The sequence below is a fragment of the Carcharhinus amblyrhynchos genome, chromosome 8, assembly GCF_965287045.1.
Source record: "Carcharhinus amblyrhynchos chromosome 8, sCarAmb.v2.hapA, whole genome shotgun sequence".
Lineage (NCBI taxonomy): Eukaryota > Metazoa > Chordata > Chondrichthyes > Carcharhiniformes > Carcharhinidae > Carcharhinus > Carcharhinus amblyrhynchos.
Window position 1 is genome coordinate 80,440,853 of NC_137331.1, and position 26,368 is coordinate 80,467,220.

At 42.3% G+C, this 26,368-nt stretch overlaps 1 protein-coding gene across 3 annotated transcripts; it reads right to left on the minus strand.

The window, feature by feature from the left end:
* Positions 1 to 819: 819 nt before the first annotated feature.
* zfand1 (zinc finger, AN1-type domain 1) lies at positions 820 to 26,191 on the minus strand. 3 transcript variants are annotated; one of them, XR_013887727.1, is made up of 9 exons: positions 26,126 to 26,191; positions 21,835 to 21,877; positions 21,668 to 21,707; positions 19,062 to 19,186; positions 18,889 to 18,980; positions 17,036 to 17,154; positions 7,269 to 7,424; positions 1,481 to 1,704; positions 820 to 1,366 (listed from the first exon to the last, which is right to left on the minus strand). XR_013887727.1 is itself a non-coding variant. In XM_080194336.1 (8 exons), exons 1-8 carry the CDS (start codon positions 26,178 to 26,180, stop codon positions 1,549 to 1,551), a joined length of 786 nt encoding a protein of 261 aa, XP_080050462.1. In that variant the 5' UTR covers positions 26,181 to 26,191; the 3' UTR covers positions 820 to 1,548. The 3 variants fall into 3 exon arrangements, 2 of the variants coding, with proteins under 2 accessions (XP_080050462.1, XP_080050461.1); XM_080194336.1 differs by having other exon boundaries at positions 820 to 1,704; XM_080194335.1 differs by lacking the exons at positions 820 to 1,366; positions 1,481 to 1,704 and adding an exon at positions 5,650 to 5,973.
* Positions 26,192 to 26,368: the final 177 nt, after the last annotated feature.

The following is a 26,368-nucleotide window of genomic DNA, read 5'->3' on the forward strand; positions in this document are numbered from 1 at the left end:
TCCAACCGATTTATTTGATAGTAAACTCACTAGCTTTCGGGTTAGTCCCTTCGTCAGGTGAGTTTCACCTGAAACTCACCTGACGAAGGGACTAACCCAAAAGCTAGTGAGTTTACTATCAAATAAATCGGTTGGACTAAAACCTGGTGTTGTCAGACTCCCAGCCACTCACAGTGATCTCCCCAGACTTCCTCCTGATCCATCCACCTATTCACCCACCCTACCTATCTCACCCATCTACCACTCTAACCAGATGCCATCCAACCCAAATACCACCCATTTAACTCATCCATCTTATCTTCCTACATACTCACCAATTCACTTATCCTTTCACTCATACACATATTAACAAACATGCAGTGAAGCGTGGGGACCTATAAACACTCATCAGAATACGACAGCTAGTGCCATTTGAAGGTGTGTGGCTTCTGCACAGATTCTCTTTGTTGCTGTCTCCATGAATTCCTGTGCTGAGCAAATTCTGCAAGATCCTCCCACTGGAGGTTTAAACAGAAAAATTGTGTGCAGGAAAGTGGGCCATTTTCTGTCTGATCAACTTTGGACAGAGGAGTTTAGATGCTGACCAGAAGATTTGGGCCAATGTTTCTTCAACAGCACTGTCATCTGCCAAGTAGCAGAGCTAGGAGTGAGGAGTGGAGGAGGGGAGAGCATGAGGGTGGCACAGTGGTTGGTGCTATTGCCTGACTGACAATTTCTAAGGTTCAGCGCTCTGCTTTCAGCTTGGTTTGATAATAATCAAGTCAACTCCGGATAGAAGATTTATACCTTTATTCTTTTACGACATCAGAGCTAGTTTTCCTTACGGTGGGTAGGTGTCAGTGGTCCCGCACACCCAGGCAAAACTAACTTTTTTGTTCTACTTTTTCCAAACACTTATCCCAGTCTGTAGGCGGGCTTCCAGAGCTTTAGCCTATTACAACTTGTCCCTGACTCTTTTACACCAATAGAGCGGTAGTATAGCTGCATGCACAGTTTATAATGTTCTGAAAACCAATCAAATCTGTACATACTTTCATCGCAATAAATCCTTACACGATAGTTAAAACACTTGGTACTAGGTACAGCTAGACTACAGACTGTGATTAATGGCACTTCTTCATACGTGCAGGACAGCATGTTCACAGCATGAGATTACAAACTATACATAAACCTTATGGCTTTTATAGTCTCATCACAGTGCCAGGGACCTGGGTTCAATTCCCGGCTTGGGTCACTGTCTGTGTGGAGCCTGCACATTCTCTCTGTATCTGCGTGGGTTTCCTCTGGATCCTCCGGTTTCCTCCCACAGTCCGAAAGCCGTACTGGTTAGGTTGCATTGGCCATGCTGAATCGTCCCTCAGTGTACCTGAACAGGCACCGGAGTGTGGTGAATAGGGGATTTTCACATTTAACCTCATTGCAACGTTAATGTAAGCTACTTGTGACACTGATAAATAAACTTTAAACTGTATATGCTTACATCATTTGCAGCTTGCAATTTAGAAGTGATTATCGGATGAACAATCTCATGGGATGCGAGACGAAGGGTTAAATACAGTTTCCTTCAATAGTTTCAGCTCCAGCGTTGACCATGGCCTCAGCCATGGCTGCTTCACTGTCGGCAAGCAAGATTTCTTCTTTCAAGTACATGGTTTCTCCCAAACTTATAAACATCCACTTCCTCTGGCTTTGATCCACTTTGTCCTGTGAGAGAAGGCAGTGTGTTAGTGAGCATAGTGCAATCTGATCAGATGATGCATCTGTCATGGTTGGATAGCTAACAGTTAATGCAAGCTGAGGTTTTCAGTAGGATGAAACATGGGAGTGTGAGGGGGAGTTATGAATGTTTGAGTTCTGACTGAAAGCATTTGATGGTTAGAAACACAGAAAAACTACAACACAAACAAGCCCTTCGGCCCACAAGTTGCACTGAACACGTCCCTATCTACTAGGCAACCTATAACCCTCTATCTTACTAAGTTCCATATCCTCTTTTAAGGTCAAACCAAATAGACAAACTCAAATTAAATTAGGACAAAGTGAAAGGGGCAGCTCCCCACTAAGTTCCATGTACTTATCCAAAAGTCTCTTAAAAGACCAGATTGAATTCGCCTCCACCACCACCGCTGGCAGCCAATTCCATGCACCCACCACCCTCTGAGTGAAAAACTTATCGCTGACATCTGCTCTGTACTTGCTCCCTAGCACCCTAAACCTGTGTCCTCTTGTGGCAACCATTTCAGCCCCGGAAAAAAGCCTCTGAGAATCCACTTGATCAATACCTCTCATCTTTGGGTGTGGTGAATTGAGCTTGAGGCTATTTCAATAGCTAGGATGATATTGGAATGTGCATTAATTTACCTTGGTCATTCATGTGAAATCAATGAACTTTATGTGGCCTTTTTGACTCCTGGCATTGTCTACTGACAGATTGAATGGGGATTCTCCATGCCTCTTGTAGATAGAGCACATTGGTCTGCCTGTAACCTCATTGACTAAGGCCTCCCAGTACAGGATCAAAACATTTTGAAGCCCATGCCCTCTTCTGGTGTGTCAGGTCAGAATACACTCTATGTTAAACGTCCATTATCTGTTCCAGCCCCAGTGCGCACATTAGACAGGGGTCGTGGGGGGAGAGGGGGACTGGTGGTGTTGAGATGGCGGCGTGGGCTCGTTGGGCCGAAGGGCCTGTTTCCCGGGCTGATTTTGTTCTTTGTTCTAGGTGTAGAGTGGACTTAAGTAGTGCAGGCTAGCTTTAACTGGTGTTAAATGTTGACAATTGAGTCCCTGCAGAGTCATACAATTGCAATGACTGCATTACATGAATATCATGTTAGTGAGGAGGTAGCATGGCATTGGCATGCTGCTTGCATCAGAAGTGGATTAATCACACTCTGTTTGAGATTGGGATTGCTATCTGCTCATTTATTATGATATTGATTTGATTGGATATAAAATGAATGCAGAACTGACAAGATGTGTTAGGATGTTATTTTTTGATTATAAGATCAATGATTAATGTTAATTGCAGCTATTCTTTCTGTTTTAAATGATGTTAAAAAGATTTTTTACATTCACTGAACAAGAATGTACGGTCTCAGCTTAATATCACGTTTTTAAAAAAAATCACTTAAGGGATGCGGGCGTTTCTGGGCCAGCATTTACTGCCCATCCCTAGCTGCCCTTAAGAAGGTGATGGTGAGCTCCCTTCTTGAACCACTGAGGCATTTCAAAGGAATGAAAGTCCTTGAGATGTAGATGCCATACTTGGTTAAATGCTGCCTTGCTGTGAAGGGAAGTCACTCTTATCTCATCTTTGGAGTTCAGCTCTTTTGTCCATGTTTTAACCAAGGTTACAATGTCAGGAGCTGAGGCCCTAGCAGAAAGTGCCAGTGAGCAGGTTATTGCTAAACAAGGGTCACTTGATAGTGCTGTTGATGCCCCCTCCATCACTTTACTGATGATCTAGACTAATGGAGCAGTAATTAGCTAGGGTAGATTTGTCATGCCTTTTCTGTACAAGACATCCCCAAGTAATTCTTCACATTGCAGGGTAAATGCCAGTTTTGTAGCTGTTGTGGTAGAGCTTGGCTAGGGCCAAGTCTTCAGTACTATTCCAGAATATTGCCAGGGCCCATAGCCTTTACAGTATCCAGTGCCTCAGCCACTACTTGATATCATGCAAAATTAAACAAATTGGATGAAACTGGCATCGGTGATACTGGAGACCGCTACAAGCAGCCGTAGATGGATTATCCACCTCTGGCTGAAGACTGTTGTGAATGCTTTGGCCTTATCTTTTGCATTGAAGTGCTGAACTCCTCCATCAGTGAGGATGAGAATATTTGTGGAGACGTCTTCTCCAGTGGGTTGTTTAGTAGTCCACTACCATTCACGACTGGATGTAATAGTGTTACAGCACTTAGATCTGATCCTTTGATTGTGCAATTGTGTGGCTCTGTCTGTTGCTTGCTACTTCTGCACTTTGGTATCCAAGTAGTTGCGTATTGTAGCTTCACCAGGTTAACACCTTACTTTTAGGTATGCCTGGTGTTGTTCCTAGTAAGCCCTCCTGCTCTCTTCATCAAACAAGGTTTGATCCCCTAGCTTATGTAGAGTTACATTAAAGTACCTCTGTTCCTGCAGTTACATGATGCGTTGCAGGAACTCACAAAGTCTCCTCTTCCTCATTACCAGCACATCACTTTCCAAACCCACAACCTCTACCATTTAGTAGGACATGAACAGCAGACAGATGGGAACACTATCACTTTGAAGCTCCCCTCCAACCACGCACCATCCTGACTTGGAAATGTATTGCTTCTTGTTCACTGTTGCTGGGTCCAAATCCTTGAATCCCCTCCTTAACAGCACTGTGGGTGCACCTACACCATGTGGACTGCAGTGATTCAAGATAGTTCACCACTACCTTCTCAAGGGCAATTGGGGATGTGAAATAAATGCTGGCCCAGCCAGAAATGCCAACACCTCCAGAATGAATTAAAAAAGTTACTTAGGTTGGCAAGGCATGTTGAGCATTTAATACCATACATCTTAGTGCATCTATTAATAAAGCCTGAGTATAAGAAAAAGGTCATGTTGAACTTGCATAGGACACTAGTTAGGGCTAATCTGGAGTACTGCATTCAGTTCTGAGCGCTAAGCTTGAGGAAGGATGTGAAAGCATTGGACGGAGTACAGAGTCACAAGAACGATTCCAGGGATAAGGAATTGTAGCAATGAGGATAGGTGGAGGTTGGGACTGTTTTCCTTGAAGGCCAGGAGGAGGTATTCAAGACCCTGAGGGGTATGGATAGCGTAGTTAGAAACTGTTCCCATTTCAACAGCATCAAGAAATGGAGGACACCGATTCAAAATAATTGGCAAAAGGAATACAAGAGATGTGAGGAAAGTTTTATTCACTCCACAGAGTGGTTTGAGTCCAAAACAAACTTCCTGTGAGGTGGTGGAGGAAGGTTGAATAGACTATATAAAATGCAATGGATTGCCATTTGATAGGAGAGAATGTACAAGATTACAGGGATAACGTAGGGAAGTGCGACTAGATAGAATGCTCTGAGAGAGCCAGTGCAGGCTCAATGGGCTGAATGGCCTCCTCCTGCACTGTGAAGATTCTGTGATTTGAGGTCTACATTGAGTGAATACCACTGATTAACAGAGATATGTAATTTAGCAGAGGTGGTCTGATGGAATAACAGTGCAACAAATTATCATAGGATGATAGAATATAACATTGAAATATCTGGCATTTTTACCAAAATGCACTTTGTGACTGGCTCAGATGGGTTATTTTGGAGAGGACTTGAATCAGGCCTGGGATGAATGGCAGGTTTGCATGGAATTAATGAAACAGTTTCATTTTTACAAATGCCCATCTGCTTTCATGATCATCTTCCTGGTGTCAGATCACAAATATTGAATATCAGTTCCAGAAATTATTGGAGTTTAAACTCATCACCACTAATCCAGTACCATGAGTTTACTGTGCCCAGTGGCACAGAAGGGAAGCTACACTTGATTTTAAAAAAGAAATATAAAAAAGATCATTTTAAAAATACATTTTCAACTCTAAATAAAGCTTTGAAGTCATCGATAACCATGGATTAAGTTGGTAACAGTGACACTGGATAGATTTTAAAGATTTTATTAAATTTAATAACAAGACCACTATTTACACAGCATTTTGCGCAGGTTGTAATATATGAAATACATCAACAGAACAAATTCTCTTCAGAGTATTTTCCAATTAAGCAATTAAGTTTTGGTTCATTTAAAAAACTGTCATTCTATGTAGGAGTTTGTGTTTTCTAATTTCACACAATCATTGTCTAAATATTCAAGGATAATCATTCCTCCATTAATCAGTGGGCAGTCAGTATTTGCTATCCATAATTCCAATGTTTGGCCCATGGGCAATGCACTTCCTGATTCACTGTGACACAATCTCAGCTTCTAGGGAATAAAAAAAAAGAATGAAGGCAAAAAGTAATTTGTCCCATTGAAGCTTTTCCAAATACTACATTAGCTGCATTAGAAGGAAAACTATTAATAAAGCCTAATTTATTTCCTTACTTGATTATTCCAAAATGTTTCCACTCTAAGCATAAATGATTTTCTTAATAGCTATTGCAAATTTATGTTTCAATAATTTCCAAATGTCCTCCAGTTCTACATTCTTGGTAAACTTTGAAGTACTGTTTATCATATGTGCATTAATATTTTATAGATTTTAATCAACCTTTTGCTAAACTATAGCACTTTAGTTTCATTAATCATTTCACATATCTCAATCCTCTTCCATGTGGGATCAGTCCTGTTGTACTTTTCTGCACCTTTTCTTCTTTGTAAAGCCATAGCAAACAACAGCTATGTAAACTACAGTTTGAAAGCTACTTCCTAATTCTTCTTCAATTCCAATTCATTGAATACCCCCATCCCATCTTACATTCATCAATTTTAGTTGAATTTACGATTTGTCTGCCTAACGCTATAATTAATCTTAACCGTTTGCAAATCTTTGCAGAATCCTCTCTCTTTTTACTTAAAAATATTACATTGTTTCATTAAACCTTCTTGGTTTTAAACATTTATTTCAGTTTTGTGTCACCCTCTAGGGCATTGCCAATACTACTTGTGTTTGGCTGCCAGAAATTAAGAAGGAGTTTGTTTTCTCACTCTTCTGGTCAAATCTCTCCATACCCATATTCCTCCTCATCTATCCAGCCCAACAAGATCTTATTTTCCTCCAATTTTGGCTGTTGGTTCCATAATTCTCTTATCGTCCACTGAAGTTGATGTGACTTCAGCTGTTAAGGCTGCAAATTCTGGAATTCCCTGCCTAAATCTCTCTCCTCCTCTAACATGTTTACTTCCTTGAACAAGTTTTAGGTCACCTAGTTAGGTTCAATGTTATGTTTTGGCTCTTAATGTTTCTTTTAACAATTTTGCTTCTTGCAGAAAATGTTGAGGTCTATATAAATGCAATTTGTTGCTGTCGAGCTCAGCACCACAGGGGATTTTCATTCATACTCATCGTACTGGAATATTTTATATCTGTTCTTCAGCACTGCACCACTTTCTATTGCTAGTTTTCCATTTGAAATGGTGGATAAACCCAAATTATCAATACTGAACAGATTATAATATCACGTACTGGTTAAATTATGAGCATAAGCCACATGTAAAGGCAGCAATGGTACATATTTGCAGAAGGTAAAGGCAAAACCATTTATTTTATCAAATATTACCTTAGCTGCTAAAATATTGTTATCATTCCTAAGGTTCAACAGTGAAGCTGCGTTATCAATCACTTTTCCAATACTCCATTTCGAACAGAAGAACATCGGTCTGCTTTTTTCTTTGTTTCCTTTTGGCAAGAACACTTGAAAAAAGACTCGCTCATCCTGCAAATAACAACTTTAATTTAGTGGCCATTTTGTACATTTGAGAAAACTTCTGTAAGTTTTCATCTGTTTCTGCTGCAGATTTACAACTAGGAACCCAAAGATTTGTGAATGATTCCTTTTGTAAAGTTTACCTTATTTGCAAAAGATTTAGTGGGGAAAAATCCCAAGAAGGTTCTAGTCTGAGAATCAAAACTATCTACTGTCCACTTTACTCTTGAAAAGTTTCAACTTTGGGGTGATTTGATTGAAGCACTTAATGATGAAAGAACATAAGAACATAAGAAATAGGAGCAGGAGTAGGCCATCTAGCCCTTCGAGCCTGCCCCGCCATTCAATAAGATCATGGCTGATCTGTCGTGGCTCAGTTCCACATTCCCGCCCTCTCCCCATAACATAAGAACATAAGAACATAAGAAATAGGAGCAGGAGTAGGCCATCTAGCCCTTCGAGCCTGCCCCGCCATTCAATAAGATCATGGCTGATCTGTCGTGGCTCAGTTCCACTTTCCCGCCCTCTCCCCATAACCCTTAATCCCCTCTCTTATCAAGAACCCATCAACCCGCTTCTTAAAAATATTTAGCGAGGCAGCCTCCACCACTTCAACGGGCAGAGAATTCCAGAGATTCACCACCCTTTGAGTGAAGAAGTTCCTCCTCAACTCCGTTCTAAACCGCCTCCCCTTTATCTTGAGGCTGTGCCCCCTAGTCCTACTGTCTTTTTTGAGCGGGAAGAGTCTCTCCACCTCTATCCTATCCATCCCATTCATCATCTTATACGTCTCAATGAGATCTCCCCTCATTCTTCTAAACTCTAACGAGTACAAGCCTAGTTTATTCAGCCTCTCCTCATAGCTCAACCCCCTCAACTCCGGTATCAGCCTAGTAAACCTTAATCCCCTGTCTTATCAAAAGCCCATCAACCCGCGTCTTAAAAATATTTAGCGAGGTAGCCTCCACCACTTCAACGGGCAGAGAATTCCAGAGATTCACCACCCTTTGAGTGAAGAAGTTCCTCCTCAACTCCGTTCTAAACCGCCCCCCCTTTATCTTGAGGCTGTGCCCCCTAGTCCTATTATTCTTTCTGAGCGGGAAGAGTCTCTCCACCACTATCCTATCCATCCCATTCATCATCTTATACGTCTCAATGAGATCTCCCCTCATTCTTCGAAACTCTAACGAGTACAAGCCTAGTTTATTCAGCCTCTCCTCATAGCTCAACCCCCTCAACTCCGGCATCAGCCTAGTAAACCTCCTCTGCACTCCCTCCAAGGTCAAAATATCCTTGCGTAAGTACGGCGCCCAAAACTGCACACAGTACTCCAGCTGCGGCCTCACCAATGTCCTATATAGCCGCAGCAAGACCCCTACTTTTATATTCAATCCCCCTTGCTATGAAGGCCAGCATCCCATTCGCCTTCCTGATCACCTGCTGCACCTGCAAGCTGGGTTTAAAGAACTAGACTTTATCTGTGGAGCTCAGAAGAATGAGGGGTGTATTAAAATTACACAAACACAACCTGATTGTCTGGATATTTTTCTATTCGTCAAGTGACATCAACTACTGTAATATATTACTGGCTCGTGCAGATGATCAAAAGGGAGCTGAACCAGTTTCTAGGGGAAGCTGATATTTGCCACATACAAGAGGTAGATAGGATTTTGGGTGATTAATCTTGTGGTCACTTAGGTCTTGGAACTTGGTTTTGATGATTTGAGAGGAATTTCACAATTACTTTGTGTGAAATATCTTTTTTTTTAAGTCTTTTATTTTTTGCATCGCCAAGATTATATGGCTATATGGGTGGAGAGCATTAATAGTCGCGTTGCTTTGTTGCAACAGGATTTAAAAAACATCATTCATGGAATATGGGCGTTGCTGGCAAAGCCAGCTTTAATTACCCATCCTTAATTGTGCATAAGGCGGCAGCAGTGAGTCCACTTTGTGAACCACTGGAGTCTGTGGTGAAAATACTCCCTTAGTTGGTGGGTGTGGAGTGCCAGGATTTTAACCCAATAACAATATTTCCAAGTTACATTTTATAACTGAATGAGACAAACTTTATGAACCAGGAGGTCTTTTTCTATTGTCTTTTCATGTGTCCATGTCCATTCACATGCCCCAAGGGTTCCCAGCACTTATCATTCCTCTGCCTCTAACTTAAAGATGTAGAATATGTACGCAGACATTCAGTCCCTCAAACCTGCACTGCCATTTGATAAGATTGTGATTGATCTCTTGAATTTCAAATTCTATATTCCCATTTCCTGCCCGATAAACCCTGATTAACAGGAATCCACCTAATCTCCACCTACCGCTTTTTGAAGCGGTGAGTTCCAAAGTTAAACAACTCTCAGGGAGAGAATAAAAAAACTCATCTGCTAAAAGGGCAACTACTACTTTTAAAATGGTACCTGCTAGTTCTGGACTTACATACAAGAGGAAATATCCTTTCCATGTACACCTATCAACACCATTCAGGATCTTGTATAGTTCAATCAAGCCACTCCTTACAGTTCTAAACTGCAGTGGAAACAAGCACAGTCTTTCTAACCTTTCTTCATAAGACCACTTGCTCATTCCCACTGCCAATCAAACCTCTGAACTGCACCTCCAACGAATTTACACCCTTCCTTAAATTCATAACATGCTTTTTTACTTATCTTTGTGCCATCTACAAATTTAGCTACCAGACCTTCATGCCCTTTGTTAATGCCATTCACACTGCAACGTAGAAAATAGGAGGTGGCCATTCGGCACTTTGAGCCTGCTCTGCCATTCATTATGATCATGACTGATTATCCAATTCAATAGTCTGATCCTGTCTTCCCCCATATCCTTTGATCTACAGGCTCCCCTTTATCCAGAGTGGACGTTATGCCTTCAAAGAACTCCAATAAATTTTTAAAACATGATTTCCTTTTACAAAACCATGCTGTTTGATGGACCTTTCCAGAATCTAGCAAATGTCACATCCGGGCTGCAGAGGAACCTGAAGTGGGAGGGTGAGAATCCGATCGTTGTAGTACATGTGGGTGCCAATAATGTAGGCAAAATGCAAACTGAGGATCTGGGGATGGAGTATGAAAAGCTGGGAATGGAATTAAAAAGTAGAACCGACAAGGTGGTTATCTCTGGATTACTACCTGAACCGTGTGCAGACGGGCGTAGGGTTGATAAGATTAAGGAAGTGAATGGGTGGCTCAGGGATTGGTGTGGGAGGGATGAGTTTGAATTTATGGGGCATTGGCATCAGTATTAGGGTAGGTGGGACCTGTTTGGGTGGAATGGGGTTGGTCTGAACCGTGCTGGGACCAGAGTCCTGGCGAATCGTGTAAATAGGACTGTAAGTAGGGCTTTAAACTAATTGGCGGCGGCGGCGGCGGTGGCGGGGGGGGGGGGGGGGGGGGTGAGGGTAGGTGACATTACGGGGTCTAAAGTTAAGGAGAGGGTACAGGTAAGGGAAGAGGCTGAGGATGTCCCAATAATAAAGGGAGTAGGGGGCGTGAGTATGGTTGGTGGTGTTCTGGCAAATAGGGTCCAGGTGAAGGCTGGGATGAAGACACTTTATCTAAATGCACGAAGCATTCGGAATAAAGTGGATGAGCTGGTGGCGCAGATCAGCACAAATGGATATGATCTGGTGGCCATTACAGAGACGTGGCTGCAAGGTGACAGGGACTGGGAGCTGAATGTCCAGGGGTATCAAGTGTTTAGGAAGGATAGGCGGGAGGAAAAAGGGGGGGCGTAGCTCTGCTGATTAAAGACAGCATCAGGGTGGTAGCAAGGGATGATATAGGAACCAAAGAGCAGAAAGTGGAATCGTTGTGGGTGGAGATTAGGAACAGCAAAGGGAGGAAGACGCTGGTGGGTGTCGTCTATAGGCCCCCAAATAATGATCTGGAGGTGGGACGGGCTGTTAACGCGCAAATAAGTGCGGCGTGCAGGAACGGAACGGCGATAAGTATGGGGGATTCCAATCTACATATTGATTGGTCGACCCATGTTGGACGCGGTGGGCTCGAGGAGGAGTTCTTGGAATGCTGCCGGGATAGTTTCCTTGAACAGTGTGTGTTGGAGCCGACGAGGGAGCGAGCTATCTTGGATCTGGTGTTATGTAACGAGGCGGGTAGAATTAGGGACCTTGCGGTGAAGGATCCTCTTGGAGAGAGTGATCATTGTATGGTGGAGTTTCTGGTGCAGATGGAGGAGGAGAAAGTGGGTTCCCGGACACGCGTCCTTTGTTTGAACAGAGGGGAGTACGGTAGGATGAGAGAAGAATTGGCGAACGTTGACTGGGGGAGCGCGTTGGAAGGTAGGTCTGCTGAGGAGCAGTGGAGGATCTTTAAGGAGATCTTTCTTGGTGCTCAGCAGAAATTTATTCCGATGGTTAAAAAGGACCGTAGGAGGAGAGGTAATAAGCCGTGGATAACGAAGGAGGTAAAGTGTTAAATTAAAAGCGGAGGCTTTTAGAGTAGCTAAGAGTAGTGGGCGAGAAGAGGATTGGGAGAGGTTTAAATGTCAACAAAGATTGACAAAGAAGTTGATAAAGAAGGGTAGGAGAAACTATGAAGCTGGGCTAGCGCTTAATATAAAAAAGGATAGCAAGAGATTTTATAAATATATAAAAAGGAAGAGGCTGGCTCGGGTGAACGTTGGACCCTTAGAGGATGAGAGGGGAGACTTAGTGGTAGGGGATGGAGAAATGGCTGAGGTCTTGAATAACTTTTTTGTTCGGTCTTCACGGAGGAGGACGTGAATAATTTGCCGGGTGTTAGCGATGGAAAGGTGGTAGGACTGGAGGGTCTCAATGACATTATTGTTACTAGAGAGGTGGTGCTCGACAGACTGGAGTGACTGATTGTGGACAAGTCCCCAGGACCGGATGGAATGCATCCGAGGGTTCTGAAAGAAATGGCGGATGCCTGGGTGGTTACTTTCCAAACGTCGCTGGATTCCGGGGAAGTGCCGGGAGATTGGAAAACGGCTAATGTTACGCCGTTGTTTAAGAAGGGTGGCAGGCAAAAGGCAGGGAATTATAGGCCGGTTAGTTTAACGTCTGTTGTAGGTAAAATGTTAGAATCCGTCATCAAGGAGGAAATAGCGAGGCATCTTGAGGGGAATTGCTTGATAGAGCAGACGCAGCACGGTTTCGTTAAGGGGAAGTCGTGTCTGACGAATTTATTGGAGTTCTATGAGGATGTGTCTAGGGCGGTGAATAGAGGAGAGCCGGTGGATGTGGTCTGTCTTGATTTTCAGAAGGCGTTTGACAAGGTACCTCGCAAGAGGTTATTGCAGAAGGTAAAGGGGCATGGAGTTGGGGGTAGGGCGTTAGCGTGGATAGAGGACTGGCTGTCTAATAGGAGGCAGAGAGTGGGGGTTAATGGGTGCTATTCGGATTGGCGGTTGGTGACTAGTGGAGTGCCCCAGGGGTCAGTGCTGGGGCCTCAGCTATTTACCATTTATATAGATAATCTGGAGGAGGGAACCGAGTGTATGATGTCGAAATTTGCTGATGATACCAAGATTGGTGGAACGGCAAATTGCGCGGAGGGTGTGGAGAGTCTGCAGAAGGATTTAGGTAGGCTGGGCGAATGGGCCAAGAACTGGCAAATGGAATTTAATGTTGGCAAGTGCGAGGTGGTCCACTTTGGTAGGAATAATGGTAGGAAGGACTATTACTTATGTGGCGAAAAACTGCAGCAGGCAACGGTGCAGAGGGACCTCGGGGTCCTTGTGCATGAGTCGCAAAAACCCAGCCTGCAGGTGCAGCAGGTGGTCAGGAAGGCTAATGGGATGCTGGCCTTCATAGCGAGGGGGATTGAATATAAAAGTAGGGAGGTCTTGCTGCAGCTGTATAGGGCATTGGTGAGGCCGCAGCTGGAGTACTGTGTGCAGTTTTGGTCGCCGCACTTACGCAAGGATACTTTGGCCTTGGAGGGAGTGCAGAGGAGGTTTACTAGGCTGATGCCGGAGTTGAGGGGGTTGAGCTATGAGGAGAGGCTGAATAAACTAGGCTTGTACTCGTTAGAGTTTAGAAGAATGAGGGGAGATCTCATTGAGACATATAAGATGATGAATGGGATGGATAGGATAGAGGTGGAGAGACTCTTCCCGCTCAGAAAGGACAGTAGGACTAGGGGGCACAGCGTCAAGACAAAGGGGGGGCGGTTTAGAACAGAGTTGAGGAAGAATTTCTTCACTCAAAGGGTGGTGAATCTCTGGAATTCTCTGCCCGTTGACGTGGTGGAGGCTGCCTCGCTAAATATTTTTAAGATGCGGGTTGATGGGTTTTTGATAAGCGAGGGGATTAAGGGTTATGGGGAGAGGGCGGGAATGTGGAACTGAGCCACGACAGATCAGCCATGATCTTATTGAATGGCGGGGCAGGCTCGAAAGGCTAGATGGCCTACTCCTGCTCCTATTTCTTATGTTCTTATGAAGTTGTCAGGACCTGGAGACTTGTCAGTGCACAGCTCCAACAGATTGCTCAGTTACACTCACTTTACTTCTCTCTTCCTTTTTAAATACCTAACATAGAAACTATTATCCATTTTTACATTTCTAGCTAGCTTCCTCTCAGTCTAAATTCCTTCTCCAATTAATCTTTTCATTATTCTCTGCCATTCTTTGTATTCTGACCAAACGTTTGACTGCCTGATTATGTTACCCATTCACACCAAACTCTTAATCAAAACTCTGCTGACTCACTTCACACATAAATTATTGAAAATCAACATTTCTGTCCAACCAAAATAAGACCAAATTCTATGGCCGAACTCCAAGTCCCTTGGAAATCAGAAGGTTGATCTCTTGCTATTTGGTTCTAATGTATCTTGTCTTAACTCGCACAATAGCCCAACCGTCAGAGGAAATTAGAGAACATCTAACCACATCTATATTACCTATTACCAGCTGTTTCACTGTTAAGAGACACCAAGGAAACTGGTTTAAATAATTTCTAGTACAAATAGGTACAATGCAATAAATAAAATCATAATACAGTAGAATAAAATTAAAAATCAATACTTGTGTCCTAGTCATTTATTCTGAGGCTAAACTTAGTGTAAACATACGACAGTCCTCTTCTCAGTGCAAAATTGATGCAATCTACCATGTCCCGAACTTTAGTAAAATGTGCAATTTTGCAAGCCCATGCCCTCTTGCTAGTTCTGGCTATTAAGGAAGTGACAAAATTTTATACTCTGTACACAACACATATGTCATCTGCTTCACACATGTATGGACTACAGGACTAATGTTATGAATATCCCCAGTAGCAGCCTGAAAGGAATCCAAGGCCCAAAGATTCTGGGCTGCAGCGACTTTTACAAACATACTGTATAGTCACTGCAGGCAATGTGATATGCATATCAAGGATCTGAATGTCATCGAGGTTTACAGCATGGAAACATGCCCTTCGGCCCAACTTGTCCATGCCGCCCTTTTTTTTAAACCCTGAAGCTAGTCCCAATTGCCTGCAATTGGCCCATATCCTTCTATACCCATCTTATCCATGTAACTTACCCATGCTTTTTAAAAGACTAAATTGTACCTGTCTCTACTACTACCTCTGGCAGCTTGTTCCAGACACTCACCACTGTGTGAAAAAACTGCCCCTCTGGACACTTCTGTATCTCTGCCCTCTCGTTTTAGACTCACCTACCTTTGGGAAATGATACTGACTATCTTGCTGATCTATGCCCCTCATTATTTTATAGACCTCTATAAGATCACCCCTCACGATCCTGAGAAAAAAGTCCCAGTCTATCCAGCTGCTCCTTATAACTAGTCCTGGTCAAGTCCTGGTAGCATCCTAGTAAATCTTTTCTGCACTCTTTCTATTTTAATAATATCCTTTCTCTAATAGGGTGACCTGAACTGTACAGTATTCCAAGTGGGGCCTTACCAATGTCTTGTACAACTTCAACAAGATGTCCCAACTCCTGTATTCAATGTTCAGACCAATGAAACCAATCATGCTGAATGCCTTCCCCACCACTCTGTCCACTTGTGACTCCACTTTCAAGGAGCTATAAACATGAACCCCTAGATTTCTTTGTTCTGTAGCTCTTCCTAAAGCCCTACCAGTAACTGATTAAGTTCTGTCCTGATTCAATTGACCAAAATGCATCACCTCACATTTATCTAAATTAAACTCCATCTGCCATTTGTCAGCCCACTGGCCCAATTGATCAAGATCCTGCTGCAATCAGAGAGAACCTTCTTCACTGTCCACTATATCACCCACCTTGGTGTCATCTGCAAACTTATGGACGGTGCCTTCTATATTTTCATCTGATTTCCAGTTGCTCAGAAATTGGACACATGATTGAAGATGTGCGTTGGAACCGTGGAAACCTTTTGCATGCATTCCATGGGAATTGCCCAGGAAATTTCAACTTCTGATGGGGAATTTCCCTGCTTCCCGGATCCGTTGTGAACATCTCCAACTGTGAGTTAGAGTCCGAGAATTTGTAAAATTCATGGTACTTACTTGGAAATGTTTGTTAGATTAAAATCTACTCTAGAACCTGGTTACTTGCACAATTGACCCCTCTCTCCACCATCTTGATTTTCCACCACCTGACCATGCCCAAACCTGACTACCCACCTAACTGCAACCACTCCCCTCCCCATTCAATTGTTCATCCACTGATCCATTTTAACTTAACATAGGGCAGTTGTAAAAAGCTAGCACGTCCTCTCTTCCACTGATTATATTCCTGTCCAACCCTGAATTCCTCAAATGATGCTGCACTGCATATTTTGGTGGAAGTCAGACTCAAAGTCCCAGTAGAATACACTGCAGCATCGAATCAGGGGACTTTTTTGAACAAAATGCCAATTTGATGATCACTGCCTCTGCTGGGAAGGTCTTCTTGATTTATAAGGAAGGTTTTACAGCACATGCAACATAATTATCGCTCTTCCTCAACGGAATATTGCTTTCACATACATTGCACCTCTGATGAATGCCTTTTCCTGTATAGTCATTTGGGAGCACAAGGCTGTGTCTGTGCATTATTGGTTATGATCCTTGCATCCTTTCTCTTTCTTCAAGTAAGCCAAATACAGATACGTGTCGAGTAACAGTGCAGGAATTTTTCAAAATCAGTCACCAAAATGCACAGTCACCAAAATGCACAAAGTCCTTTTACATACTGCAGAGAGAATGGTAACAGAAATTTCATTTCATATAATGGGTTCATACAATAAATTCAGAAAATAACTGTTGCTTCTTTAAATGCTTTGACACTCAAAATGGTGTATTTTGGATGCTGAGGTGCTGTGGGCATGGTGAGGAACACGGGTAATAATGTCAACTATGCTAAATCATAACATCTAAGTGATATACTTAACTGCTCATTTAAATATCATGAAACTGCTGCCTGCCCAACCAATACAGAAATGTGAATGCAGAATGGTTAAGAGACCTCCAGGAAAAGAGCTCCGGCAATTTTAACAATTCCTCTGCACCTGTTTTGAAGGCATGTACAGAATAAAAATGAGCCTCAAGATATGATTTAAAAATAGGAAACCTATCACAATGTACACTATTCCTGTTATTGGATTTTCAGTTAATATTTCATCTTAAATAAATTGACAACCTGTGGAATGGACTTGTCTCCAACAGCATGTAACTTCATCTTCATAAGTGCTACTTTTGCAGCCGTTGCATTGTTCCTTGCTCCTTTTCTACTCTTCTTCAGTGGAACTGCATTTGTGGCTTTTGAGTTAATAAAAAAACGAATTCAAACAATGCAAATGCAATATCGATAATGGTCAAGCTAATAATTTTTCCTGCTTTTTCAAAATTATTAAGATTATTCTTGAGGTGCAACTTAAGTGTTACCTATCCCTGCAACACGCATATCGTAAAAAAGGACGTGCATTTATAGAGCATGACCACAGGACATGCCAAAGTGCTTTAAAGTCAATAAACTACTTTTAAAGTAGTGGTCACTGTTTTAATGTAGGAAATGTGACCACTAATTGGCACACAGCAAGCTGCCACAAACATAAATGTGATTATAAACATATTATCTATTTTTGTAATGGTGACTGAAGGATAAATATTGATATGGAGATGCCAGCGTTGGACTGAATTAAGCACAGTAAGAAGTCTCACAACACTAAGTTAAAGTCAACAGGTTTATTTGGCAGCACTAGTTTTCGCAGTCTCAAGCTCCTTCATCAGGTGAGTGAGGACTTGTGTTCATAAACAGGGCATATAAAGACACAAACTCAATATACAAGATAAAAGTTGGAATGCGAATCTTGACAGGTAATCAAATCTTACATTGTCTGTAGCTTTAATTGAGTGTCTCAGTCATCACTCACATTGTATCTTTTAGACTTGACTACCTGTGAAGTCTTGCATTCCAACCTTTATCTTGTAAATTGAGTTTGTGTCCTCATATGCCCTGTTAGTGAACACAACCCCTCACTCACCTGATGAAGCAGCTTGAGACTCTGAAAGCTAGTGCTGCCAAATAAACCTGTTGGACTTTAACCTGGTGTTGTGAGACTTCTTACTGTGGATAAATACTGGCCAGAGCACAGGGGATAACCTCTCTGTTTTTCTTCAGATAATCTTCTGAGATCTTTTATGTACCTCAGAGGGTAAATGAGGCCTTGGTTTAATGCTTCATCCAAAAGATAAGACAATTAGCAATTAACACACTTATTCAGTAATAGTTATGTTTAAGACCTGGTATGGGACATGCACCCACAACTTGGGTGAGAGGTGACGGTTCTACCACCTGAAGCTGCTTAAACACAGCAATTTAGTAATAATAATAGCAAAGCAGAGAAGCAATTTGTCTTGCTGAGTCATACCTGAACGATTAGCCTCAACTATTCAGTGAATTAAGCATCTCAGCAAGGAGAGATAAAAACAAAACACTACGGATGCTGGAATTGGAATCAAAAACAGAAAATGCTGGAAAAATCACAGCAGGTCTGACAGCATCAGGGACAGAGAAAAGAACTAACTTTTTGAGTCAGGATGTCCCTTCATCAGAGCTAACAAAGGGTCATCTAGTCTCAAAGTTGGCTCTATTTTCTCTCCCTAGATGCTAGCAAACCTGCTGCAATTTTCCAGCATTTCCTGTTTTTGTAGGAGAGATAAAATGTTCATCCAAAATAGTAGGGAAAGTGTTAATCTGCCACCAATGTCACAAACCTAGGAAGAGATGATTACAGTAACTTTGGAAAAAAGGAGTGTCTGGCCTCACCCTTGGATTAGGAATCAGCACACAAGTAAAACAACATCTACAAAATTCTACAATTTCCTGTTGTAGGGCAAGGAACACACAATTTGTGATTGGTATTTTAGTTTTTACTCAGCCAACTTCTGATTTCTGTGTATTTGATTATGTTCCAAATATTAATTTACTAGTAGCCAGGTTATGGTCTGGAGAAAGATTAGGCTGTTTATGAAAGGTAACATAGTACTTGCCAACAGCCTCTTTAACTACTTGCTGAGGGACAACGAAACGTGATTTAGGCACCTCTTGTTTCTCACAGTCATGGTCTGACTGGTGCCGATGCCTGTAACAGAAACATCAACATTCTGAAGTGTAAACCTTAACTAACACCAGTACCAAGAATTCTGCCTAAACAGGTACTCACCCCAGACAAAAGTTTTTCTCACAATGCGGGCAATTTACTGGCAAGAGTTCTTTCATCTTACAGTTTTTGTATGTACATTTATAAGAAGAAGTTCCTTCAGATTTCACTGGTTTTCTTAAACAGACCTGGAATTTGAATTGTAGACTTTAAATATTAAACTCCATCACTTTTTAGCACTCTAAATATTACTGACTACTTGCAGATTTCCCTTTCTGTTGTTCACAGTGAATACGTATGTTTACAACAAATAAGGAAAAGCATTGCGACGACTGATTAAATAAATAATCCTAATTTCTGTTTTACTAATTTACATGTGGCATTTCTTTTCGCACAATGGTAATTCAATCATTTTGTCCATTCGCCTGTGTAAACTGTAAATGGGTGGTCTTATCAATACTTTATCAAATCATTTAATTTTTAAAAAGAAACTGCACGATTTACAAAGATATATAAGTTAGGTAACTGATAATTAGTAATACCAGGCAGACGGAATGAGTTTAGCTGCATTAAGGAAAGAACATAAGAACATAAGAACATAAGAAATAGGAGCAGGAGTAGGCCATCTGGCCCTTCGAGCCTGCCCCGCCATTCAATAAGATCATGGCTGATCTGTCGTGGCTCAGTTCCACTTTCCCGCCCTCTCCCCATAACCCTTAATCCCCTCTCTTATCAAAAACCCATCAACCCGCTTCTTAAAAATATTTAGCGAGGCAGCCTCCACCACTTCAACGGGCAGAGAATTCCAGAGATTCACCACCCTTTGAGTGAAGAAGTTCCTCCTCAACTCCGTTCTGAACCGCCCCCCCTTTATCTTGAGGCTGTGCCCCCTAGTCCTACTGTCTTTTTTGAGCGGGAAGAGTCTTTCCACCTCTATCCTATCCATCCCATTCATCATCTTATACGTCTCAATGAGATCTCCCCTCATTCTTCTAAACTCTAACGAGTACAAGCCTAGTTTATTCAGCCTCTCCTCATAGCTCAACCCCCTCAACTCCGGTATCAGCCTAGTAAACCTCCTCTGCACTCCCTCCAAGGCCAAAATATCCTTGCGCAGGTGCGGCGCCCAAAACTGCACACAGTACTCCAGCTGCGGCCTCACCAATGCCCTATACAGCTGCAGCAAGACCTCCCTACTTTTATATTCAATCCCCCTCGCTATGAAGGCCAGCATCCCATTCGCCTTCCTGACCACCTGCTGCACCTGCAGGCTGGGTTTTTGCGACTCATGCACAAGGACCCCGAGGTCCCTCTGCACCGTCGCCTGCTGCAGTTTTTCTCCACGTAAGTAATAGTCCTTCCTACCATTCTTCCTACCAAAGTGGACCACCTCACACTTGCCAACATTAAATTCCATTTGCCATTTCCTGGCCCATTCGCCCAGCCTATCTAGATCCTTCTGCAGACTCTCCACACCCTCCGCACAATTTGCCTTTCCCCCAATCTTGGTGTCATCAGCAAATTTCGACACCCTACACTCGGTTCCCTCCTCCAGATCATCTATATAAATGGTAAATAGCTGAGGCCCCAGCACCGACCCCTGGGGCACCCCACTAGTCACCAACCGCCAATCCGAATAGCACCCATTGACCCCCACTCTCTGCCTCCTATTTGACAACCAATCCTCTATCCACGCTAACACCCTTCAGTAATACCAGATGATGGTGCAAAGCTTTGGGAGAACTGAAAGCAGAATCATGGAGCCCGAAGTAGACAAAATGGAGCTTTCCAGCATTGTAAGAGATCCTTTGATCTTATATTACCATGGAGGTCAGGGAAACTAAAGTTTGACAGAAAAGGAATGCATTGTGAAACCTGTCTCATTGGCGGAGTCCTGCTATCTATCAGCTGTGAGGTTAAGAGATGGATTAATCCATAGCTGGTAACATTGGTTTGTAACTTTCTAAAATATATAGACAAACATCAAATTTGGTGCTTTATAAATATGGTACTTTTTGCAAATGAATTTTTGGAGATTGTCCCTTTCCTTTGTCTCTATCTCAAAGAAATCAGTAATTAAAAAGCTCATATTTTCCTTTTTGGGACACAGTTGTTGGTAAAGCTACACTTATTACCCATCCCTATCTGCCTTGATGTGCCACAGTTCCTCTCAAAGATTCTTTTGACTCTTTACAGTCCTCATGCTGATGACACTTACACAAATATTTTTAGCATATTCTCTCAACAACAATGCAAGTTACACGTCGAAGCTAGTGTGGCATGGTGAGGATCCCATGACATTATCATCCCCCCTGATCAGTGGTGCAGATCATATGGGGGAAGTGAGTGTTGTCAAAGTAACTTGGTGAATTAACTGCAGTACATCCTGTAGATGGTTGTAAACATGTAAAGTTTTTTCTTTTATTTCAATTTCCCAATTCAAATTGCTAGGTTTAAAAAACAATGAAGCGATCTTGAGCCTACTCTCGGCATCCACAGGAATGGAGGCACGGCAAATTCATTTATTTGTGGTGGTGGTGGGGGGAGCAGATGTGGGAGCTGGGAATGCTGGCTGTTTGGGCGGAGGGTTCATTTTTGGGCACCATACTACAGAGAGGATATTAACACATTAGACAAAGTGCTACATGCACATATCTACAAAAACTCACCTCAGAACAATCATGGGCATCTTTGCTTCTGTGTTCAAGACTAAAGGAAAAGAAGAATATATAGTACAGCAAATTAATATTTTTAAAAGAGTTTATAAGTAATAAAGAGATAATGGTATATTTATAGAGCTTGTTTTCTTAGTTTATTTCAATGAATAATACTGTACCAGTATATTCCTGAACACCCATCACAAACAAATGGAAGAAAATCTGAAAAAGGAGAGCAGTATGTTGGTTAAACAATGCTCTGCTATTTTGATAGCATAGCTGTTATTTACTTAAAATTACTGGAATGGCCATTTGACAATTATACTGATAAGGAAAAAAAGTTAGTTCTCAAAGTTCAAAATGGATCCATAACAAATACCACAAAGTAGTATTAAGAAACATTTAATAACATATATAATGAGTCTGATTTGGCACTAAATTACCAATAAACCAGTTTTATAAGCATACTTCATAAATTTCTAGTTTGTAGACAAATCTTTATTCTTGTTTGGGATCATGTCTGTGTACACACATGCTGACAAAACTTCACCACTGCCTTGGTACTGGACTTTCACTCTACTTGTGTGCTGACATTTAGATCGTAACGTTCCCTCACCACCCTGGATTTGCATTTTTTTTGTTGACTGCTTATCTTGACCTGACACTTGCAAATAACTCAAAGCACAAAAAAGGAATTTGTGTCATCCCTGGGGACATTAGCCATAAAATGATCAGACTTAACTTAATGAAAGCAGTAAACTTTTCTGAATTACTTCTTCCTTGAGGTATTCACAGGGAAATAGGAAGCAACAATGTTATCCCCAATCAGTCAAAATTAATGAACCCGTAATGAAAGGTAAAAGTTTCATACAAGGTGAAAAGGCTTAAAAGTTATCAGGGTCAGATATTTATTTAACTAAACGCTAAAGGAGATGAGGGAGGATTTGTTATGGATTGACAATATGACAGAAAACAACATTCTAGCAGAAATAGGCCATAACCAAATTCAAAATGACTAACAAGTCAGCTTCAAGTAGCTGCAGCACCAATTTCAGTTGTGCATAAATTAACTGAATCTGAGCAATAATTTAGTCAGCAGAGATCAACATAAATTCAAAAGGCAAAGCTATTCCTTAACTTCACGAAACATGTAACATCCCAAATGCATTATGGTAATCTCAACAAAAGTTCTTTGTTTAGGCTTCCAGAAGGAATCGAACAAAATTCTGTATTGAAAGCTATCAATTAAACTTCAAGCTGTAGGGATTCTAGCTGAATCTTGGAATATATTAAGAAATTAGCTGAAGGATAGAAAATAATAAGTATTTAGGAGTTGCACTGATGAAGTGATAAGAGCACTGAGTGAGGTACCCCAAGGGTTATTGTGAGGACCACGACTATATCTCAGTTACATCAATAACTTAAACTTTGAAACTCAACACAAATCAGTCAATAAAATAAAAGCAAAATATTGCAGATAATGGATATCAGAAATAAAAACTGAAAGTGCTGAAAAAACTCAGGACTCGCAGCATCTATGGAGAGAGAAATGGAGTTAACTTTTCAGGTTAACAGAGTTCCGAATAAGAGTCAGACTGAACTTGAAACATGGTGTCATCAGCAAATTTGGAAATATTATATTTGGTCCCCATATCCAAGTCATTTATATAGATTGTGAACAGCTGTGGCCCAACACCAAACCTTGCAGTACCCAGTAGAGACAGCTTACCACCATGAAAATGATCCATTTGTCCTTGCAGATGTGCCATACCTTAATTTTACAAACTATTTATTAGAGTAGATTAAACAGAATAACTTACCAGTTACTCACCAATCAATGTCTTCCCCGTACCAAAGGAAGAGCATGGAAAAGGCAGAAAAAGAAAAATGAGCACCTCCTTCCCATTACGCCTTCACTCAACAACTTCCCAGCTGCTCACTCTGTCACACTGTCTATTTTGAAATAGTTAAGGGTGAAGCTGAGAAAGACCTAGGAGGAAATTACATATTTACATACTGCAGGCTTGCAGTGGACTGAAAAGATTAAATATGTGGACATTAAGAAAGAGGATGTGTTGGAAATTTTGAATAGCATCAAGATAGATAAGTCACCAGGACTGGATGGAATGTACCCCAGGTTACCGTGGGAGGCAAGGGAAAAGACTGCAGAGCCTCTGGCGATGATCTCTGCATCGTCGATGGAGATGGGAGAGGTTCCGGAAGATTGGAGGATTGCGGATGTGGTTCCTATATTTAAGAAAGGGAATAGGGATGGCCCAGGAAATTACCCACCGGTGAATCTAACCTCAGTGGTTGGTAAGCTGATGGAGAAGATCCTGAGGGACAGGATTTATGAACATTTAAAGGAGGTTAGTGCACCCAAAAGTAGTCAGCACAGCTTTGTCAAAGACAGATCGTGCCTTACGAGCCTGGGTGAGTTCTTTGAAAATGTGACTAAATACATTGACGAAGAAAGAGCGGTAGATGAGGTTTATACAGACTTCAGCAAGGCGTTTGATAAGGTCGCCCATGCAAGACTTCTTGAGAAAGTGAGAGGGCATGGGATCCAAGGGGCTGTTGCCTTGTGGATCGAGAACTGGCTTGCCCACAGAAGACAGAGAGTGGTTGTAGATGGGTCTTTTTCTGCATGGAGGTCGGTCACCAGTGGAGTGCCTCAGGGATCTGTTCTGGGACCCTTGCTGTTTGTAATTTTCATAACTGACCTGGATGAGGAAGTGGAGGGATGGGTTGGTAAGTTTGCCAACGACACAAAGGTTGGTGGTGTTGTGGATAGTCTGGAGGGATGTCAGAAGTTGCAGCGTGACATAGATAGGATATGAGGCTGGGTGGAGAACTGGCAGATGGGCTTCAACCCGGATAAATGTGTAGTGGTCCATTTTGGCAGATCAAATGGGATGAAGGAGTATAATATCAAGGGTAAGACTCTTAGCAGTTTAGAGGATCAGAAGGACCTTGGGTCCGATCTATAGGACTCTTAAATTGGCCTTGCAGGTGGAGGATGTGGTCAAGAAGGCATATGGTGTACTGGCCTTCATCAATCGAGGGACTGAGTTTAGGAGTCGGGAGATAATGCTGCAGCTTTATAAGACCCTAGTCAGACCCCACTTAGAGTGCTGTGCTCAGTTTTGGTCGCCTCATTACAGGAGGGATGTGGAAGCTATTGAAAGGGTGCACAGGAGATTTACAAGAATGTTGCCTGGATTGGGTGGCATGCCTTATGAGGATAGGTTGAGGGAACTCAGTCTTTTCTCCTTGGAGAGACGAAGGATGAGAGGTGACCTGATAGAGGTGTATAATATGTTGAAAGGCATAGATCGGGTGGATTCTCAGAGGCTTTTCCCCAAGGCTGAAATGGTTGCTACGAGAGGACCTGGTGTTGTCAGACTTCTTACTGTGCTACGAAAGGACACAGGTTTAAGGTGCTGGGGAGTAGGTACAAGGGAGATGTCGGGGTAAGTTTTTCACTCAGAGGGTGGTGGGTGAGTGGAATTGGCTGCCTTCGGTGGTGGTGGAGGCAAATTCGATAGGGTCTTTTAAGAGACTTCTGGATGAGTACATGGGACTTAATAGGATTGAAGGTTATAGGTAAGCCTAGTAGGTGGGGATATAATCGGCGCAACTGGTGGGCTGAAGGGCCTGTTTGTGCTGTAGTTTTTCTATGTCCTATTTAATCTGTTGCAGGGTGTTGTTTACAGTTCCATATGCCTGAAGAAGTCTTTGTAGTTATACACATAGGTTATCTTTAAGTCTTTATTGACTCTTAGAATCATTTGTAATTATACAAACTAGGAGCCATTTCCATGCTTGCTGGTACACACAGCGCTGTCCTACTCTTCATTGATCCTGGATTCATGTGTTTGCTTACATCACCGTGCTGTTGGTATTTTATTCAGTTCCACATTAATCCTAAATGGACCAGACCCTTATAATAATAATCAATGTAATGCAACAAAGAGAGCAAATTGTTGAAACTTCATGAGCAAGCAGTTGACCACACATGGCTTCAGTACCACGTTCAGTACCGAAGACAGTGCAGCAAATTGGGCTTTTGGTCTGGAAGGGGCATCTAACAGCTAAAGCTTTCAAAATATGCAAGATTTTAACAACTGGAGAGGGCAAAACTGGAAAATACCAAAGTGTGTGTGGATCATTGCTAATTAAATTATTGCACCCTGGGGGTGAAAACACTCGATACCCACAATGGAGTTTAGAGAATACTCATTAAGCTCATCCTGGGTGGATGAGATTTCATGGGCTCCCTCACCCCTAATCACCTTCACAATCATGGCAAGAGCAATGAGTGATATTCATCTCTTCTGAAAGATGGGATTTCAATTTCATGCGGTTAAAAATATCCCCACACAGTTATTGAAATGACACAGAAAAACTTTGTTGGGTGCTATTTGCAAGAACGAGCGTGACTTACAACCGCCCCTCCCAGATTCCTACCTAACTGCCGACAATGCTGCACTGCACACTGTTGCCCGATCTCCAACTCGGCCATTTTGTCCTCAGCCCCGCCCCTTCCTCTGATTGACAGCCGCGGCCGGAAGTGATCACCTGTGTCCCGAGCTGGCTCCTCCCCCTGGCTGATTGCCAGCCTCTGAACCGGAAGTGAGCTGCAGTCTCCCGGAATAGCTCCACCCCCTGGGTGATTGACAACCTCGGCCGGAAGTGAGCCGCGGTCTCCCG